Here is a 19,006-nt window from a genome sequence, read left to right as displayed (position 1 = left end):
AGGGACGGAACCTGTGCGCCGCGGAACCTTTGGCTCTGAGCCTATGGTTGCAGAAGGCGCATGATTGTCGCACGGCTTCCGGCTGCTCACGGCCCTCGCGTGGAGCTGTAGTTCGCAGCTATGGCGCCTCGCGTGACCCGTCGCCAGACCCTGGAACGGTGTCTGAGGGAAATCAAGAAAGCCACTAGCCGACCCGAGTGTTTCCTCACGTAAGTGCAGATCCAGGCCTGGGAGGGCGACCCATATCGCAGGGATGCCGGGCGGGCAGGCGTTCGGCAACTTCGGAAAGACAGGAGTGGAAGTACATACAGATCGCTTAACCCCAGTTTCAGGCAGTTTTTGCTGTCTTGGCCTGTAGGAATTTTCTCAGTGAGAGCTGTCCAGTGCGTATCTCCTAGTTGTATGCTACTAAAATAAAACGAAGCGCCTTTATTAGCGTCCAGATAGACTTTTGACACATGCTACCTTATTCCGTGCCGATTGCACTTCTGAATGTATGTCCTCGAGATACCCACCGTTTGCCACTTACTAAGCTTTATCAAAAGTACGTGCTTGTACAATGCTTGTAGAATGTGCACTTTCACGACTGAGTTTGAAAATTAGGGTAGACTTCTGTCTTTTTTCCTAGCGCTTCGATTAAAGCCTGTAAAATTATGACTCATATTTCTATTGCAAATACAAACTCTTTAGCATCGCAAATTCACTGAGTCCAAAAAAGAGCTTCCCCTTCCTCCTATACTCTTCTCTCTCCTGAAGTCATTTCCCCATTTCCACTACCAGGTTTACCTTTCCTGCCTCAGTAAATGGCTGTGCTATCATTTTATTTGTTCCTAGTCAGCTCGTCTACTTCCTCGGTGTCGTCGTTTTTCTCTTATTTCCTGTGCTTTCTCTGTCTGGTTCATCCTATCTAATTCTATTTAGACTTTGATTCCTAATTGCCATACTCACTGTTGTGACTCCACCATCAATCTCTGTCATCCTTTGGGAAGCTGCTTAAGCTACCTCACAGATCTTCCATTATCATTTCTCTTTCCAGATAGCAAATTGTCATTTTGTCCTTCCGCTTTCAGCTTTCGGTGTTAAAGTGACAAGTTCTTAACTCTGACTCCGACGTGGTTTGGGTCCTGGTCCCCCAGTGTCCATAATCTCAGGCTCATACTCTGCTTCCTTAATCACACTATAGCTGTCTGGGTCTTGCTGTTCTTCACACTGCCTGAGCTCATCTTTTTCAAGGTATTTTTTTCCTAACTGTTTCTTATAACCAGAATACAGGTTTCCAGACCTTTATACTACGTGATCTCTTTTACCTGTCAGTATCAATCCGTAGATCTCATTTCAGGTGTCCTGTCCTTAGAGAAATGTCCCCAAATTTATAGCCAGATACTAATCACTTGCCAAATGAGTAATAAAAAGTGTTGTGTGGCAGGTTTGAGAATTTGTTGTTTTGTTTTTGGAGACAGGCTTCTCTGTGTAATCTTGACTATCCTGGAACTCAGAGAGACCGCCTGCCTCCGCCTCATGAGTGCTGGGATTAAAGGTCTGTGCCATTACCACCCGGTATTAGGTGTGAGAATTTGAGGCTGACTTAATAGGTATTTCCAGGCAGATAGATGAGTAGTGATTGTCCAGCCTACAATCTGTACAGCCAAGTCAGATACTCTGGTCCATCAGCAAGATACACACTGTTGGGACCGAGGGTCTTTACTTAAAATTGATGCTTCATTTACATTTTATTCTGCAAATAAGGTATGCTTTTTGTTTTTTCTTTTATTTAAGAATACTTGCTATCACTGTGTATAATCTTACTTAATTCCTTTCCCGATAGGATTCAAAATGGACTAGCATCAAACTTCACCTCTTTAACCAAAGTTCTCTATGATTTTAATAAAATCTTAGAGAATGGCCGAATCTCTGGAAGTCCTTTGCGGAAACTTGAGATAAACAGTTTTGATGATGAGCAGATTTGGCAACAACTAGAACTTCAAAACGAACCAATCTTACAATACTTCCAGAATGCAGTTAGTGAGACAGTCGAGGATGAAGACCTCAGCCTTCTCCCAGAGGGCGACGACCAGGAGGGCGACGACCAGGAGGGTGAGGAGGGTGCCTTAGAGCTGGAGGCTGAGAGCCAGGAGAACCAAGAGACTGATGTGGAGGAGGAGCAGCTGTCAGACATGGGTGCTAATGTTCCTAAAGCGGGGGAGAGAGCCCAAAGCAGACCCGACCTAAGGGAAAGTCCCGTTTTCAGTGATGAGGATTCCGACCTGGACTTTGATATTAGCAAACTGGAACAGCAGACCAAGATGCAAATCAAACCATCCGGAAAACCAAGAGAAAAGTCTGTAGTGGATGATAAATTCTTCAAACTGTCTGAAATGGAGAACTTTTTAGAAAAAGTAGAAAAGGAAGAGGAAAGGAGACCTGATGGCGGAGAGGAGGAGGAGGACATTGACTTTTTTGAAGACATTGATTCAGATGAAGATGAGGGAGGGCTGTTTGGACATCAGAAGATTAAGGTAAGGTTTTGGGAAAAGAAACTTTTAAGTTAGATGTCATGTTTTCCTGAGTAGAGACTTAATGTGCCTCAAAATTCCTTAGAGCACAAGTGAAGTATTGAAGAGATTAAAGAAATGTAAAAGCTGAGCCAGTGGTGAGTAAGTGGGACACTGAGGCAGGAAAATTATGTGCTCAAAGCCAGCCTGGGCGAAATGATGAGACCCTGCCTCGAAACACACTCTGACACACACACCCAACTAAATAGAAAAAAGGAGGATATGGATGCGAGGGGCTTTTAACAATTATCTGTTTGGAGGGTGGTTTTTGTTTTATTTTAAATAATGGTAATTAGAAATTTTGAGATGGAATAGTGTGCTCTTATTTTATGTCTTTTAAGTAGGTGTGCTCTTTCTTTCAGTGTGCTGTGCTTCAGTTGTCCTTTAAGGTAGTTAACTAGTTGCCAGTTTCCCTAATAGCTGTTTTTGGCTGGGGTGATATTAAAGTTAGAAAGCAGTTTTTATGTGTGTATAATGTGCGTAGGCACATGAGTGTTTTTTTTTTTTTTTACAATTTTCTATCTTTAAATTTTTCAAAAATCTTTCTTTTAGTCAAACAAAAGTTCCAGAAATCTGAAATATAAAGATTTCTTCGATCCAGTTGAAAGTGATGATGACATCGCTAGTGTTGACGATGATGAGCTGGGTTCAAACAAGGAGGAAGGATTTGCCGAGGATGCAGAGGAGAGCCTTTCAGAAACGTGAGTATTTCAGACTCTTGTAGTTTGTAAGTGGAGATGTAAAATATGTACTCAGAGTTGTCAAGTACATCACAGAAGTCAGACTCTAACTATCACACAGCTAGAAACATGTGTCTGGATTTCAAGGGATATTGGTGATTATTTAATTTACACCAGCAGAGCAGTCAGCCTTTTATGTTGTGAGTAAGGACCTGGCAATTGGGTTTTGAGCCAGTAGCCCTGGCTGTCTGCAACTCACTCTGTAGACCAGGCTAGCCTAGAAACTGAGAGATCCGCCTGCCTCTGCCTCCCTAGTGCTGGGATTAAAGGCGTTGCCATTACCACCTGGCACATTGTTTTTTTTTTATCTGTATGTTTTTGGTTTACTTGTATGTCTGCTCACTGTGTGTTTGGTGCCTGCAAAGGCCAGAAGATGGTGTCAGATCCCCTGGGACTGGAGATACCAAGCCACCAGACAGTTGTGAGCCACGTGTGGGTGCTGGGAATCAAACCCATGTCCTCTGGAAGAGCTGCCAGTGTTCTTAACCATCTTTCCAGCTCCGAATGTTTAAATAAGCATTTTGTATCATGGGTTGATGAGTTATGTATTTGATGTATTAGTGCTTTCTACTCTGTTTCTATATAGCAAGCATTCCACCTAAAGATCTCTTCCTTGACCAGGTTTGTAGTGATGCACGCCTTTAATCACAGCACTTGGGAGGCAGAGGCAGGTGGATCTCTGTGAGTTTTAGGCTAGCCTACTCTACCAAGGGAGTTCAAAGACAGGGCTACATAGAGATAGACCCTACCTATAAACGAATGAATGAATGAATAAAGAAATAAATAAAAAATAAATAAATAAATAAATAAAAGAATCTCTTCCTTTTGGGTCAGGTAGTTAATGACTTCGTAGATAAAAGCACTTGCCATGCAAGCCTGGTAACCTAAGTTTTTTTTTTTTTTTGGTTTTTCGAGACAGGGTTTCTCTGTAGCTTTGGTGCCTGTCCCGGAACTAGCTCTTGTAGACCAGGCTGGCCTCGAAATCCCAGAGATCCACCTGCCTCTGCCTCCCAAGTGCTGGGATTAAAGGCGTGCGCCACCACCGCCCTACTGATAACCTAAGTTTGATCCCCTAAACCCACAAAAGTTTTTCTCTTGACCTTAACATATATGCTTTGGTACACATATTGCCCACACATGTCATGCATACAAAATAATAATAAAATTTAAAAAAATTAGAATTCCTTTTGCTCCTTAACTTAATGACCCTGGAAGTTCTGAATGGAAGTTCTGGGTATTAAAAAGTACTTTATAATTGGAATAATATCTTTGTATTCTTACAGGCTTGTAGTGTTTCCTCTTTGATAAGCATTTTGGTATTGTAGGGATGAAGAGAGTGACCTGGAAGAAGGTGAGGTTGGTGAGCAGCATAAAGAAGGCTTGAAAAGAGTGACCTTTGCTCTGCCAGAGGGTGAGGCCGAAGATACGGGTCCCTTAGCTGTAAAGCAAGAATCTGATGAAGTCAAATCCTCTTTTGAAAAGAGACAGGAGAAGGTAATTATTAGGACTTCTGTTATATTTGCAATAATGTGAAACCTCATTAACCAACCTGCTCTTTTAAAAGCAAAGTCCTTGCTCCCTAAAGATCATGTATACTAAGCTAAGTATTGTGCATTCCTGGAAATCCAGCACTTGGGAGACTGAAGTGGGAGTTTAAGGACAACCTGGGCTACACAGTGAGCATTAGATCTGCCTGGGATATGTAGTCTTCCCTCTCTCATTAAAAAAAAGAAAATCTTGCATATAAATACCACATGAAAATTGTCTTATAATTTGTATAATAAGTTAGTGCTTCCATTTCCTAGCCCGTAGCCTTCATTTGGAACCAGATTTGTAAAATCTTTTTCTCTGTGCCTATTTTCCTGTCGGGTACGCTTCCACTTAGTCATCCTGTGGCCCTCCTTTAGCTGTTTCAGCTGCTGGAGGAGGTGTGTCTCTTAAATGAGTGCCAGACAGATGATTTTAGTAACTTTAGCTTGTTATTGTACTTTGGTTCTGTCACTTACTCATCTTAAAACGAAATATCAAGACTACCTAAGGGATTATTTTTCAAAGGCAATTTGAATTAAGCTCAGGGTTGTCACTATGTCCCTAGAAGAGACAGAAAGTCTAGAATAACTTTATGAGTTACTACCCTAATGTCTTCCCGCCTCACTCTTCTCACCCCCAAAAATACTTGGTTTCACTGAGGAATTACACAAACCTTCAAGAAGTAAATAATGTGATGTTTGGTTGACAGCCATATATAAGAAGTAAAGCAGAATGTATAACAGGACTAACTGTGTCCGACTCCACACGTAAATATCCACATTGACTTTAGCCTCTTTTTTGGTTGTGCTGCATGAATCCACAACAGTGGTGAGAGCAGTGCCATAGTCAGGTGGGCCTCCAGCTTTAATTCAGTGTAAGGTCAGCAAGCTCCAACGATGTCAAGGAGTTAACCGTGTTTTATTCCTTTTTGTGATTCAGGGAACTACAAATATATCAAGTCCAAAACTGTCACCATGGTTTTTGGCCAGATTCTAGAAACATCACTTTAGCAAGAACAAGGCAAAATGTCCACTGTTACCATCCTCACTGTTACCTGCTATCTCTATTAGACTTGTCAGTGTGGTAACAAAAGCAAAAGCTAGGGAGGCTAAAGTGCAAGCGTTGTTTCTTACCAAGGACCCTGGACTCACTAAGAAGTGAGCAGAAGGGAAGTGGGGAAACAGAAGGCCTCTAAGATAAAACCGGCCTTGTGTCTGCTAGTGTCTCTAAAATGGTCTGTTACAGGGCAGAGATGAGCCAGGCTCCATCAAAGTGATATTCCGGACTAATCATGTTAGGATGTCGTGATAATTAAGTGTGCTAGTGGCTTGTGCTGACTTAGATCGTTTGAATAGAACGGAGCCCACAAATAGACCCAATGCTTCTGGGGAGCTTGGTACGTTAGTAAGTGCACATTTCAAAATAACCCGTCTTATTTTCCAGATGAATGAGAAAATCGCATATTTGGAAAAAGAGTTGTTGGAAAAAAAGCCCTGGCAGCTTCAAGGGGAAGTGACGGCGCAGAAGCGGCCAGAGAACAGCCTGCTGGAGGAGACGCTGCACTTTGACCATGCTGTCAGGATGGGTATGGTGCCTGGAAGATTTTCAATAATGTCTGTTTTCTCCCTGCTTTTTGTTTTAAAAATTTGCAACCATACAGAAAAGTAGAGTGGATAGGTATGCCCTTTAACTGAATTCCCCCGTTGGTAACAGTTTGCAGTTTTTGCCTTAAGTTTCTAGTGGATGCCCCTCTCCCATCATTAAAAAGTAGTTGTCAGGGGCTGGGGAGATGGCTCAGTTGGTAAAGTACTCGCTGTGCAAATTCATGGACCCAAGTTGGGATCCTCTGCACCCACACAAAAAGATCCTGTAATCTTAGCACCGAGGAGGCAGAGATGGGAGAATGGCTTGAGATTGCTGGTGGAATTAATGTCTATAGGTTCAGCAGACACCCTGTCTCAAGGTGGAGGGCATTTAAGCAAGGTACCCAGCATTGACCTCTAACCTACACATGACACATATGCCAGTGTGCACATGTATCTACTCACACAGAAGCACAGCTGCCAATATCTTGGCACTTAACTGCTAAGGAGGGTATTCCAGGGCATTGGGATGGAAATGTTATCATTTACCATATCCATTCAAGTTACAGATATAACTCAGTTGGTGGAATGCTTGAATTCCTGGAATGTGATTCCTTGAATTGCAGAAACCAGGCATGGTGGCCTATCTTAGCACTTGAGAGGGAGAGGCAGAAGGATCAGAAGTTCAAAGTCATCCTCAGGTTACTTAGGAAGTTTGAGGCTATCCTGGGCTGTATGAGATCCTGTTTCAAACACACACACACACACACACACACACACACACACGGAGAGATGGGGAATGGAGGGAGGGTGTTCTGTGGTTCAACCTTTTTTTTTTTTTTAATTTTTATTAACAGATATTTTCTGCATAGCTCTGACCATCTTGAAACTCACTTTGTAGACCAGACTGGCCTTTAATTCAGAGGCACCACCAACCACGCTTGGAACTGAATGGGTGCTAAAAAGGATTTGATTAGATAGCCAAGGTTTACAGTGTAATTGTGAACAACTCAGTGAACTGTGATGGGGTGAAGGCCTATAAACAGAATAGTATAAGAAATTCTCCACTGTCTGATTTAGAAGGTGTAGGGTTGACCTAAGAATTTGGGTGTTTTGTAAGTTCCCAGGTGTGGCTTATGTTGTGGGTCAACACGTATTTGAGAATCCCTAGTCTGATGTGTATTTATCTACAAACACATTATGTTTCTTTTAGCCCCTGTAATCACAGAGGAAACCACCCTCCATCTAGAAGATATCATTAAACAGAGGATACGCGACCAGGTCAGTAAGAACGGAGTGGGTTTTAATTTAATTCTCACTGTATTATTTAGAAATAATGCTTTCTTAATTTTTATTTGATCCTCTTGACTTTAAAGCGCTGAGACTGGAAACAGGTATTTTCACCTTCTCTGTAGGGCATAGCTCTTTGCTCATACCCAAGAAAGTAATGTGTCTGATGGGAACAGTGGCCAGAGCCACTGTCAGTATCATCTGTTCTGAATCTTGTTGACTGGATGGGTAATAGGGCTTATGATGTATTGGGGACCTCTGAGTGCCAGCCTCAGTGTCCCCTCAGGGTTCAGAAGACTCACAGCAAGCACGGGACTTAGTTCTGAGGGAGAAGACGAACTCTGCTGTGTGCTGTTCTGTATCAGCTTCCTGATTCTCCTGCTGTTCTCCTAGGCTGTAAAGTTTGCGGTTTATACATACAAGCAAACAGAGGCAATTCTCTTGAGCTTGGACCTCCCTATCCTTGGAGGTCCCAATGTGATCTATATGAAAGACTCCTTTCCTGACTGCATGTCTTGCCAAATGGAAGACAGTTGCAGGGAGGGAGGAGCTTCTAATGTATCTCAGGGAACAAAGTGGAGATCAGAATGTGGGAACCAAGGTTATCGACTATGTGATCCCACAGAGTGGAGGGCATGACCCAATATACCAGTCATGGGAAAGAGTTGTGTCCAGTCCATCCTCTGCTGAATCTAGCACCAAGGGAGAGTGCTCATAGCTTCACAAGAGATCCACTGTGAGAATCAGTCAATATACAAATGGTGGTGGGCCCAGCGCCTTGTGAACTGGGTTTGCCTCCATCAGAACACATTTGCTCTGGAGGGTCGGCCTTCTGCCTTATCAGTTGCAATCTCATGGCATGATTCTGCGGATTGCAGTGATGATGGGCATCCGGCTTGCTTTGGTCATACCCATGACCCTTCCTCCATCTCGGCACAGTATCTGCTGTAATAAATCAAGGGTGGATCTTTTCAGATGTTAGTGGCCAAGCAAAGAGTTTTCGGGAGTTGTTCTGGTTTTGTTAACTTAGAATAAAAAGCAGACATTATATTACAGGTATGTGCCTAGTCTTACTAGAGATACTTCCTTAGTGTATCTACAGTGGAGGAGCAAGAGCAGGAGAATACTATATGAGAGTATCTGAAAATTTGGAACAGAGTAGAAAAACTAGGTTAATTCAATCACATAGTAAGGTGGGCTGAACAAAATGGCTCTAAAGTAAATCTGAGGGCTGGTGGTGTGGCTCTGGTAGAACTCTTGCTTGGCATAAGTGAGGCTCTGGTTCAGTTCCTAGCAAAGGGTTACAAGGCAATTAAAGTTGTAACTAAGAGGAAGACTGACTTTAGCATAAAGGCAGGAGGAATGTTTGAACTAATGTCTTCTTTGCTCTCTTCCTCATGCTTTATTATTTGCCACTTAGAAAAAAAAATCACTTTTTTTGTTTTGTTTTGAGACAGGGTATCACTGAGTAGCCCTAGCTGGCCTGGAATACTGTGTAGACCAGGCTTGTTTAGAACTCACAGGTCTACCTACCTCTGCCTCTCAAGTTCCAAGATTAACACTTTTTAAAATTACTGAGACAAGGTTTCATGTGCCCATAGATGGCCCTGGAACTAACTATGTAGCCTGAGATGACCTTGAACGTTTAATTCTCCTGCCTCAATCTTTCAAGTGCTGGTATTGTGGGCACTGTTTCTGTGAGGCTGAGAATTGAAACCAAGGCTCTATGCACACAAGACAAGCCCTCTACCATCGAGCTGTAGCCCCAGCCCCAGAAGTTAAAAATTAATGTCTTTGCTGTAATTCTTACAGAACATAGAAATAAATCTTGGATTCTATTAATGTATTTGCATTTCAGGCTTGGGATGATGTAGAACGAAAAGAAAAGCCCAAAGAGGATGCGTATGAATATAAAAAGCGTCTGACATTAGACCACGAGAAGAGTAAGCTGAGCCTTGCTGAGATTTATGAGCAGGAGTACATCAAACTCAACCAGGTAAGGTGACCGCAAAGGCCCTCAGGGCTATGACTACTAAAGAAATGGCAGAGGAGAACCACACCTTCAGTCAGCCCTGATCTGAGAACTAGATATCTGTGTAACAGCATGTGCTGGGAATAGAGGACTGGTAATCAGTTTGTATAACAGTTATTGATTTTCCAGCAATTATTATAAGGTATTATAATTCCAAAATCCTACTTCTTTGATATTCGAAGTAATTGATTTATTCAGATTTTATATATTTTTGAGATCTTGATCGCTAGGCTATTTTTATTTGTTTTGTTTTATTTTTCTTAAATTCTAAATTTAACCTAGATAAACAGCAGGACAAGGTCATATCCTGGGAAGACTTTTTTCTATACGCTTTGTCTTATTGGAGTAGCGCTAATGACACAATGTCATCTGACCTGGGCCACAGCCACAGACAGCCAGTAACTTCTTACTCCTGCCCTCCCATCCTCCCCACTGCCTTCTGCTCCTCTGTCTTAATTATGAAGAACAAAAACAAGCAAGCAGAAGACCATCTTAGCCTTTCACAGTGCCCATTTGGGGCAGGGGAAGACCAAATATAAAATTACCTGACTCTGTAGAATTAAATGGCTGTCATTTCCATATCATGTGACTAATCTGAATAAATCTTGCAGAAATTACATTCATTTAACATAAAAAACATCTTGACACAGTTTTTCAGACCTGATGGGGCACTCCTGAAGTCCCAGGGCTCAGTAGACTTATAAGAAGGATGATCATATTTTGAGTTGATTCTGTGCTACATAGTGAGACACTGTCTTGAAGAACCAGAATAAGGAAGTGAATAATTCAGAGGTGCTTAACCGTGGTTTTCTTTGTAGTTCCCTGAACCCTTGCTCATCACTCTGCGGTGTCCTGGTCCCATCTCTGCTGTCTTGCACCCCACTTCTGTGAATTTGCCTACTTTGAGCATTTTGTATGAATAAAGTCACATGTTTGTGACTTTCATGTAGCATTATGTCTTTATGCTGACAGCATATATCAGCACTTTATTTCTATCTTATTGCTGGGTAATATTCCATTTATGTATGTGCCACAGTTTCTTTAGTTTTTAGTTGATGAGTATGTAGACTGTTGCCCCTTCTGATATAGCAAATGCTACTTTGTGTGTGTATTTGTGCACGTGCATGCATGTTTATCTCCTTTAGTGTCCTTGGGTTTATTATGTCTAGGAGGGAAATGCTAACTCTCTTTAACCTTCTGTGAACTGCTAAGCTTGCTGCTGTGGCTACTTCATTTTACTTTGCTGCCAGTAATCCGCAGGGTTCAAATTTCCCCATCCTCACCAACATTTGTTAATTTTTCTTAAATTTAATGATCCTACTGTGAGTTAGCTTAGCTCTTGGCAGAAAATACCCAAGGAACTAAACTGATAGTTCTAAATGTCAGAGGTGACGGGTACTGAAACGCGCACCTGTTGTGGTCTTTGTGAGGCATTGGCACCACTGTGGTGCTAATACCTGTAATTTTGCTTCTGCCACATTCTTCTCCTTTCCTTCTTTTTAAAAATAAAATAACACTATGTAACCCAAGCTGGTCTTGAACAAGCTCCCTGGGTGTTGGGAATTACTGTCTTCCCTGGCTGGGGATTTTTTTGTTTTTATTTGAAATAAGATCTCACTATGTAGCCCTGTCTGACCCCAAACTCACAGAGATCTGCCTGCCTCTGCTCGGCTGGAATTAGAGGAGTGTGCACCACATCAGGGTGGAATGCTGCTGCATAGTTGTGGTTCTGAGAAAGGAGCACCCTCGTTGCCTGTAATGCTTTATCTGTGGTGCACTGTAAACTGCTTCATCTGATATTGACCTTACTCACTTAGCAAAAAACTGAAGAAGAAGAAAATCCAGAGCATGTAGAAATCCAGAAGATGATGGATTCTCTCTTCCTAAAACTGGATGCCTTATCAAACTTCCACTTCATCCCCAAGCCGGTACGTGCATTAACAGTTCAGTGTAAAAACAGCGTGTGTGAACTTCATCTCTCTGAGCTCTGTTGGTGTCAGGACACACTCCCTGTAAGTCACAATGGGGTGTCTGTAAGGGAGCTTCACCCCGATCTCCAGCAGGCCCCTCCGTGGTCACCTTCAGTTCTGAGCCTCAATGATTCCTCTTCTCCTGACCCTTTCAGTTGTGTTTGATTATGTGATGGTGTCTATCGCTCACACTGATCGGTGCTTTTGCTTACATCACTTTCATTGCCCAAAACACTACGCTGTTGTTACTGTTTCCAGTTTGCAGATGAGCAAACTGAAGCTTGGAATGTGGGAGAGGCAGAACTAACACCGGGCCCATGTGCTCTGCACTGCTTAGTGTTCTGTCCACTCCAGACTTCTTCAGCCCCTTTCCTGGGCTGGCTGGGAGCTCCTGACTCCTTGATACTCTGTCTACTTACAGCCACCTGTGGTTCTATTAAACACCTGTCGCCCTTTGGCATCTCTTGTGGAGGTGTTTAAATGTCAACTAAAGACTGGTCTGGATGTCAGAAGCTTGCAGAGACCAAAGGGAAACATCAGGCATCTTTATTGCTCTCACTCTGTCTTTGAGACAAGGCCTCTTCGTTGATTAAATCTGAAGGTCACTATTTCAGATAGACTGATTTGTCAGCGAGCTCCCAGATTCTTCTGCTCTCTACTTCCCCAGCACAGGACTCAACAGGCATGTGCAGATATGTCCACTTTTTATATGGAAACTGGCGATTTGAATTAATATCCTCTCACTTTTATAGCAAGCACCTGACCCACTAAATCATTTCCCCAGCCTCTGTTTTGCCTTGGTTTAAAAGATTTTGTTGTTGTTTTTTACTCTTCAGGAGTGCCAATGGCTGCTGTAGGGTCCTCTAATATTTCTTTTTTCATATCTGGGTCTGTATTTCACCTACTATCTCTGCAGATGTGAACTGTTAACCAGCATCTATGCTGTATTGTTTGAGATTGCTTCTGTTTCTCTCTGATTGTGGGAGAGCATAGTATTTCTCATGAATATCTGAACAGTAGCCCAGTTGGATAAGGTTTTTTTTTTTTTTCCCACATTCCACATTTTCTTCTTGCTTAGAGTCCAGGATCCTGTCCTGTTCCTCATGTGTGTTTGCTCTTACGACATTTCCCTGGGACATTGTCCTCTGGACGTGACTTGGATGTTATTATCTTGAAAGACCAGTAGCTATGACTACCCATACAGCCCCTCACAAGATTGAGCCATTAACTTTTTCTCGTCTACATTATTTGAGTTTTTACAAACAGTTTAGTACCATTTCATGCTAATATAGAAAGATAAGTTTCTAGTAGCTTAAATATTTTACCAAGTAATCTTAATTTTTTCTCATAAGCGTTTTTCATATTTCTTTTGAGAGCTTAGATTTTTCCATAACCAAAGGCAAGATGGTAACAAATCAATATATTTTATTAAGTAGACGGGATTCTTTGAGAATGTCCAAATAGATAACATGCAGTAGTATTTGACTGGCAGAATGTTGTACACATATGTAGCTGTAAATGCTTTCAGAATTGTCATGGTTGTCATTCCAGCTAGCACAGAAATGTTTTAGATTTGTGTTTTGTTTTCAGCATGTGGTTTCTTTTAAAGAATTTATTTATTCTTTTTTTGGAACTAGCTTTTATCGACCAAGCTGGCCCCAAACTCACAGAGATCCTCCTGCTTCTGCCTCCCAAGTGCTGGGATTAAAGGCATGTGCCACCACCGCCCAGCTCTATTTATTCTTCTCTCATACAGTACATCTTGACCACAGCTTCTCTTTCCACTCCGCCCAGTTCACCCTGCACTTTCCTTCTTCCCCATATCCACCCCCTCCTTCATCTTCCCCAGAAACGGGCACTCCTCCCAGGGATATCATCCAAACATAGCACAGTAAGACTAGTTAGGAATCCTCATGTCAAGACTGGGCAAGGCAACCCCGTAGGAGGAAGGGGTCCCAAGAGCAGGTGAAAGAGTCAGAGACAGTCCCACTCCCACTGTTAGTAATCCCCCAAACACCAAGCCAGCAACCATAGCATATGCAGAGGAGACCAACTCCATAAAGATCTTATTGGATGACATTTGCTCCATTTTCCTCTCCCCACTAATGCCTTGTCTCTTTTCTAGCCTGTTCCTGAAATTAAAGTGGTGTCGAATCTGCCGGCCATAACCATGGAGGAAGTAGCCCCAGTGAGCGTTAGTGATGCGACCCTCCTAGCCCCAGAGGAAATCAAGGTAGGAAGCCAGTGTGGAAATGTTTATCGACTGCAAGGAAGTTTACTGCAACCAGATCTGCATTTGTTTGATGTGACTTTCCTGGAGTTTCAGTTTTTATTCCTGTGTATCTCAGTAATTTCTAGGTATATCCCCCCCACACCCTGTAACTGAGTTGTTCATCCATGAATTCAGCCAACTGCATGTTGAAAATATTCAGCAAAGAAAACTGAGTCTGGTTTGAACACATGCAGCTATCTGTGTGTAGTATTTTCATTGTCCCAGGGCTTCATGCAATCCATGCACAATTTGAAGTGTATGGAAGTATGAATGTTAGAACTTGGGTATCTGTGGGGTCCTAGAGTTGATCCTCTGTGAATATGGATGCTTATATAGTGAGAGGAGTGATTAGTTTTGCAATGCTTAAAAACTAATTTTGTGTATTCAGGCATCATGAAAGTATTACAAATGTTTTAAAGTGCCTGTTTCAGTCTTTGAAAATCCAGTAATACTTTAGTATTAGCCCATCCCCATGCTGATTTTATCCCTAATAATCAGAAAGTGCAGTGTAACACTTACCAGCATTGACACTAGAATCCAGCACACCATTTGAACACTGGAACACCTTGGCTATTTCAGGTGCTGACATCCTCTGACTCCTGCACATGGACATTCGTGCCTTCCGGGTGTCCTCTTCTGTCTCTTCTGCTTTGTTACATATACAGCCAGCACTTCTGTCAGAACCCCTGCCATCTTGTGCCACTCAGAACCTGGTGTGATGAGCTGACAGCTCAGGAGAAATGAAGATGTCACTTTTTACTGGAGTCAGGATTCCCTGCTTCCTCTCTTCGTTGGTCTTTAGGACTCTCTCATTCAAACCCAGGGGCTGCCATTCACAGCTGAGAGCGAAGACTGAACCAGACATGTCCTTTGACCCGTGTTGGAGAGCACCTGTTGGCTAATACTGTGGACTTGAGAGCCTGGCTCTCTGTGTTTCCTTTGTGAGTTCATTTGGGGCTGAACTCTTACTGAGTCAGAGCAAAGTGTGGCTTTAGAGTTACCGCAGCTCTTTGGTACCAAGCAGGGCCTGCTCTGCCTCCTGACACACTGTTCCACAGACGTGGAGCCATTGGCCACTGTGTGTGCACTCATCTCCTCCTCCCTCAGCAGATGTTAGATATGGATAACAAGTGTGGTGGTTGTTTAGGGTTTTCATTTCTTTGATGGTTTTTGTTTATTTGGTTTATTTTTAATAGGAGAAAAATAAAGCCGGAGATCTAAAAACGACTGCTGAGAAAACAGCTACAGACAAGAAACGAGAACGGAGGAAAAAGAAATATCAGAAGCGTTTGAAAATAAAGGAGAAGGAAAAGCGAAGGAAATTGCTTGAAAAGAGGAACCCAGACCAGCCTGGGAAGACCAGCAGAGCAGCAGCTAAAGAGAAGCTGAAACAGTTGACCAAAACAGGCAAAGTGTCCTTGTTAAAGGTAAGTACGGACAGGCACCTGTTGGGGACTTATGGCATGGCATGTGTTGGGCTGTTTCTCAGCTAGGGTGTCAGAGCTGCCTCTGGGTTCTGAAGCACGCTGCTCAGCAGTGGCCTCGGCACCCTTCAGGCTTTCTGTAGACCTGTACAATGGCAGGCCTGTCAGCAAGTTTTCTTTCTCCTCTCTTCTCCCTAAGGCACAAGGGTGTTGTAATAATGGAATGTATGTTAAGGTAGCCGACTGCTTTTGTAGTGGCTTTTCATGTTTGTGCATTTGGTCATCATAACGTGCTGTATGCTTTGCGTTGTCTCACAGAAGCATGTTTTGTAACATCTCTGTTTTGTTTTAACTGCAGGATGAACGAAAAGATAAGCCCTTAAAGTCGTCTCAGGCATTCTTTTCTAAATTGCAAGATCAAGTAAAAATGCAGATTAATGATGCAAAACAACCAGGAAAGATAAAGAAGAAAAAACAGGACATTTCTGTTCATAAATTAAAGCTGTAGTATATTTGAATTTAATATATAAATTTGTAAGTTTCTGTCATTATTTTATTTTATAATAAAGTTCTTGAGACCTATCTCAGTTTGCTTCCTATTGCTTTGATAAAGACCATAACCAAAGCAGCTTGTGGAGGAAGGGCTTTTTCATCTTACGGCTTACAATCTGTCATTGAGAGAACTCAAGACTTGCAGCAAAGACTGTCTACTGGCTTGCTCTCTGTGCCTTTCCCAGCTTGCTCAGTTTGATGTGGGAGTGTCATATCAATCTGTTGATTTCATTGGCTGAGCAATAAAGAAACTGCTTGGCCCTGATAGGTTAAAAGATAGATGGGAGGAGGAAACAGAATAGGATGCTGGGCGGAAGAGGAAGTGAGGTCAGACTCTGCTCTGCTCCCGGACAGGATGGACGGAGGCTAGAATCTTCCCGGTAAGCGCACCTTGGGGTGCTTACACACATCATTAGAAATGGGCTAGTCCAGGTGCGAGAATTAGCCTGTAAGGGCTAGAGTTCATGGGCCAAGCAGTTCTTAAATGAATACAGTTTTTGTGTTGTTATTTCGGGCATAAGCTAGCCAAGCGGCCGGGGTGTTGGGGACGCAGCCCCGCCGCTCCTATTTCAACATCTGTTCACAACCACTTAGTTACTCAGGTGTTCCACCATCTGTGGTTGACTGGGTCCTCCATCAATCATTAATCCAGGAAATGTCCCAGACTTCCCTATAGGCCAATCTTTAAAGCCATTTTCTTCATTGAGTGGGTTTGATTTTTTTGTTTTTTGTTTGTTTTGTTTTATTTTTTTCCCAGATGATACTGACTTGTATTAGGTGACATACGTACATACATGCATACATACATACGTACATAAATACATAGCCAGCAAAGACCTATCTTTGCTTGATGGGAACTCCTTGAGACTTCACAGTGCTTTGGGAAACCTCTCCATAATCAGCCACTCAGGAGATGAAGGCTAGGGAATCAGAAAGTCAAGATTTTCCTTAGCTGAAAAGTGAGTTGGAGGCTAAGTTAGACCACACTAGCCCCTAAAACATCATAAAACAAATAGAAAGCCTGTCTGGGTTTCTCTGGGTGTGAAACACACCTGAACTTCCCAGTGCCCTTCCTGCATTAGTGCTCGCCAGCTGGTTTCACTGATACACCATTTGCCCGCCTGCTATGAGAAGCACCCAGAGGCAGTCACATCCCTCACAACCGGCTGTCCACATAGTCCTTTGGGTTCTTCATTTTCTTCCACTATTGTGTCTTCACAAAACAGCACTTTCATGTATGTGGTTTAGATCTTTCCCCTCTGGAAAATGTTAATACCTGGACAAAGAGCACAGGTTAGCTGCTACAGTTCATAGTAAGATCCTGAGAGGACAGTTACAATCTAGAGGGGAATCCAGAAGCAACAGGCTTAATGTAGCTTGGAATACAGACTGGCAGTCTTCAGAGTCTCCTAGGACAACCAGGTGTCCTTTGCTCAGACATCCCCACTCAGAAAAATGCCTTTCACTGATAACGTCATGACTAGATGGAAAAATGACCAGCCTTAATCCAGATGGGTAGAGAATGAGACCTAAGATTAAGAATGACTGGAAAGGTGCTTGATTTTCATCTGCACTGATCAATCCCAATGGTAAAGAATATCCTGTTTAGAGTTCTTTATTAATGCTGAACATGGCTGTTATCGGAGAGAACTAGGTTGTGTGGGTTTGGATTAAATACTGGTTTGCTGAGTCTGCTTGTTCTGCTACAACAAACTAAATTTGGGGATTTATAGAGAACTTAATTCTTTACAGTTCAGATGCAGTGGTGTCTGATGGGGGAGATGTGGGTGTCCAAATGGCATTTTGTTGCTTTGTCCTTGGGTTAGGTAGAAGGGCGGGACTCCTCCCCCAAGCCTTAGTGTGTTTGTGTGTGCCTGCATGTATGCATGTGCATTGCTCCCCTGGAACAGGAGTTGCAGGTAATTGTGAGCCATCTGGTAGAGCTGCCGGGGACTGAACCCAGGTCTTCTACCAGAGCAGCAAGTGCCGTTAACCTCTGAGCCATCTCTAGTAACTAGTCCCAAAACCTTTCTACCACGGTGCTAATTGTATGCAATGTCAAGGGCTCTGAGGATGCCGCACAGGTCTGGAGGTAAGAGAACAATGTTTAGGTCGCTTCTCTCCTACCATATGGATTCTGGAGGCATCGCTCTGTTGGCCATTGAGTTTTAACACATGATCTTGGGGGATGTTTTCTGACTATGACACCACTAATATGACATTAAAAAATTTTTCCCCAAGTTGGTGGTAGGCAGGGCCAAACTATGAAGCCCCAGGAAATCCACGTAGACCCGACTCGCCTCCAGCTCAGATCTACCTGCCTCTCTGCCTCCCAACTGCTGGATTAAAGGTGTATATCACCACACCCAGCAACTTTCCCTGAAGTTTTATTCCAATTTATTGGAATATCCTTTTCCTCTGAATAAATACTTTTGAGTAATCCTCTGGTCTCCCTATACCTCAAAGTGCCAGTTTTCATAGTGATTTGGGTATTACATGATCCTAGGAGTTTGTATTTTTTGTGAAATTTTTCAATTCAAACGATTTGCCTCACCAGGCTCTTCAATGTGACACATAGTTAGGAACTACATTTTTAAGTCTAATCAGACTGGTTTTACCTTTTAATTCTATGAATTTATGACCATTTAATGTCATTATTGACCTGATTTTATTTGGTATTTTATTTTATTATGTATTTTCTCTGACTTTTTGTGTTCATTTTTTTCCTGTAAAGTCAAATTACCTAAATGCGTTTATTATGAGTAGCCTATCTTAGCTGTATCTCTTTGAATTAATTTTTAGTTGCGTTAGGAAAGCTAGGTGTGGCGGCAAACGCCTTTAATCCCAGCACTTGGGAGGCAGAGAGGCAGGATGATCTCTGAGTTTGGGCCCAGCATGGTCTACAGAATGAGTTCCAGGGCTACACAGAGAAATCCTATCTTGAAAACAAACAAAAAGGAATTATGGTAGCCTTCCTAATTTACCACCCACAAAGGGTCAGTATTGTGCTTCCCTCGTGTATGACTTGTGAAGCTCTCGAGGCAGTCGCTGCTTTCACTCA

The 19,006-nt window shown here is 42.6% G+C and overlaps 1 protein-coding gene across 1 annotated transcript; it reads left to right on the top strand.

Moving 5' to 3' along the window:
• Window positions 1-53: 53 nt before the first annotated feature.
• On the top strand, window positions 54-15,975 carry Mphosph10 (M-phase phosphoprotein 10). Its single transcript, XM_050149183.1, has 11 exons — window positions 54-209; window positions 1,826-2,516; window positions 3,105-3,253; window positions 4,618-4,786; window positions 6,266-6,407; window positions 7,619-7,686; window positions 9,554-9,691; window positions 11,545-11,655; window positions 13,823-13,930; window positions 15,166-15,396; window positions 15,752-15,975. Exons 1-11 carry the CDS (start codon window positions 121-123, stop codon window positions 15,899-15,901), a joined length of 2,046 nt encoding a protein of 681 aa, XP_050005140.1. The 5' UTR covers window positions 54-120; the 3' UTR covers window positions 15,902-15,975.
• Window positions 15,976-19,006: the final 3,031 nt, after the last annotated feature.

This window comes from Alexandromys fortis, unplaced genomic scaffold (genome assembly GCF_014885135.2).
Source record: "Alexandromys fortis isolate MF-2015 unplaced genomic scaffold, M_Fortis_MF-2015_v1.1 scaffold_67, whole genome shotgun sequence".
In the NCBI taxonomy this organism is placed as follows: Eukaryota; Metazoa; Chordata; class Mammalia; order Rodentia; family Cricetidae; genus Alexandromys; species Alexandromys fortis.
The sequence above is the reverse complement of the archived record's forward strand: the minus strand, read 5'-3'. Positions and strand labels throughout refer to the sequence as shown.

Coding starts and splice junctions, on each gene's coding strand:
- Mphosph10 (XM_050149183.1), top strand. CDS start 121: ATGGCGCCTCGCGTGACCCGTCGCCAGACCCTGGAACGGTGTCTGAGG. Junction 2,517..3,104: donor TTGGACATCAGAAGATTAAG/GTAAGGTTTTGG, acceptor TCTTTCTTTTAG/TCAAACAAAAGTTCCAGAAA. Junction 6,408..7,618: donor TGACCATGCTGTCAGGATGG/GTATGGTGCCTG, acceptor TGTTTCTTTTAG/CCCCTGTAATCACAGAGGAA.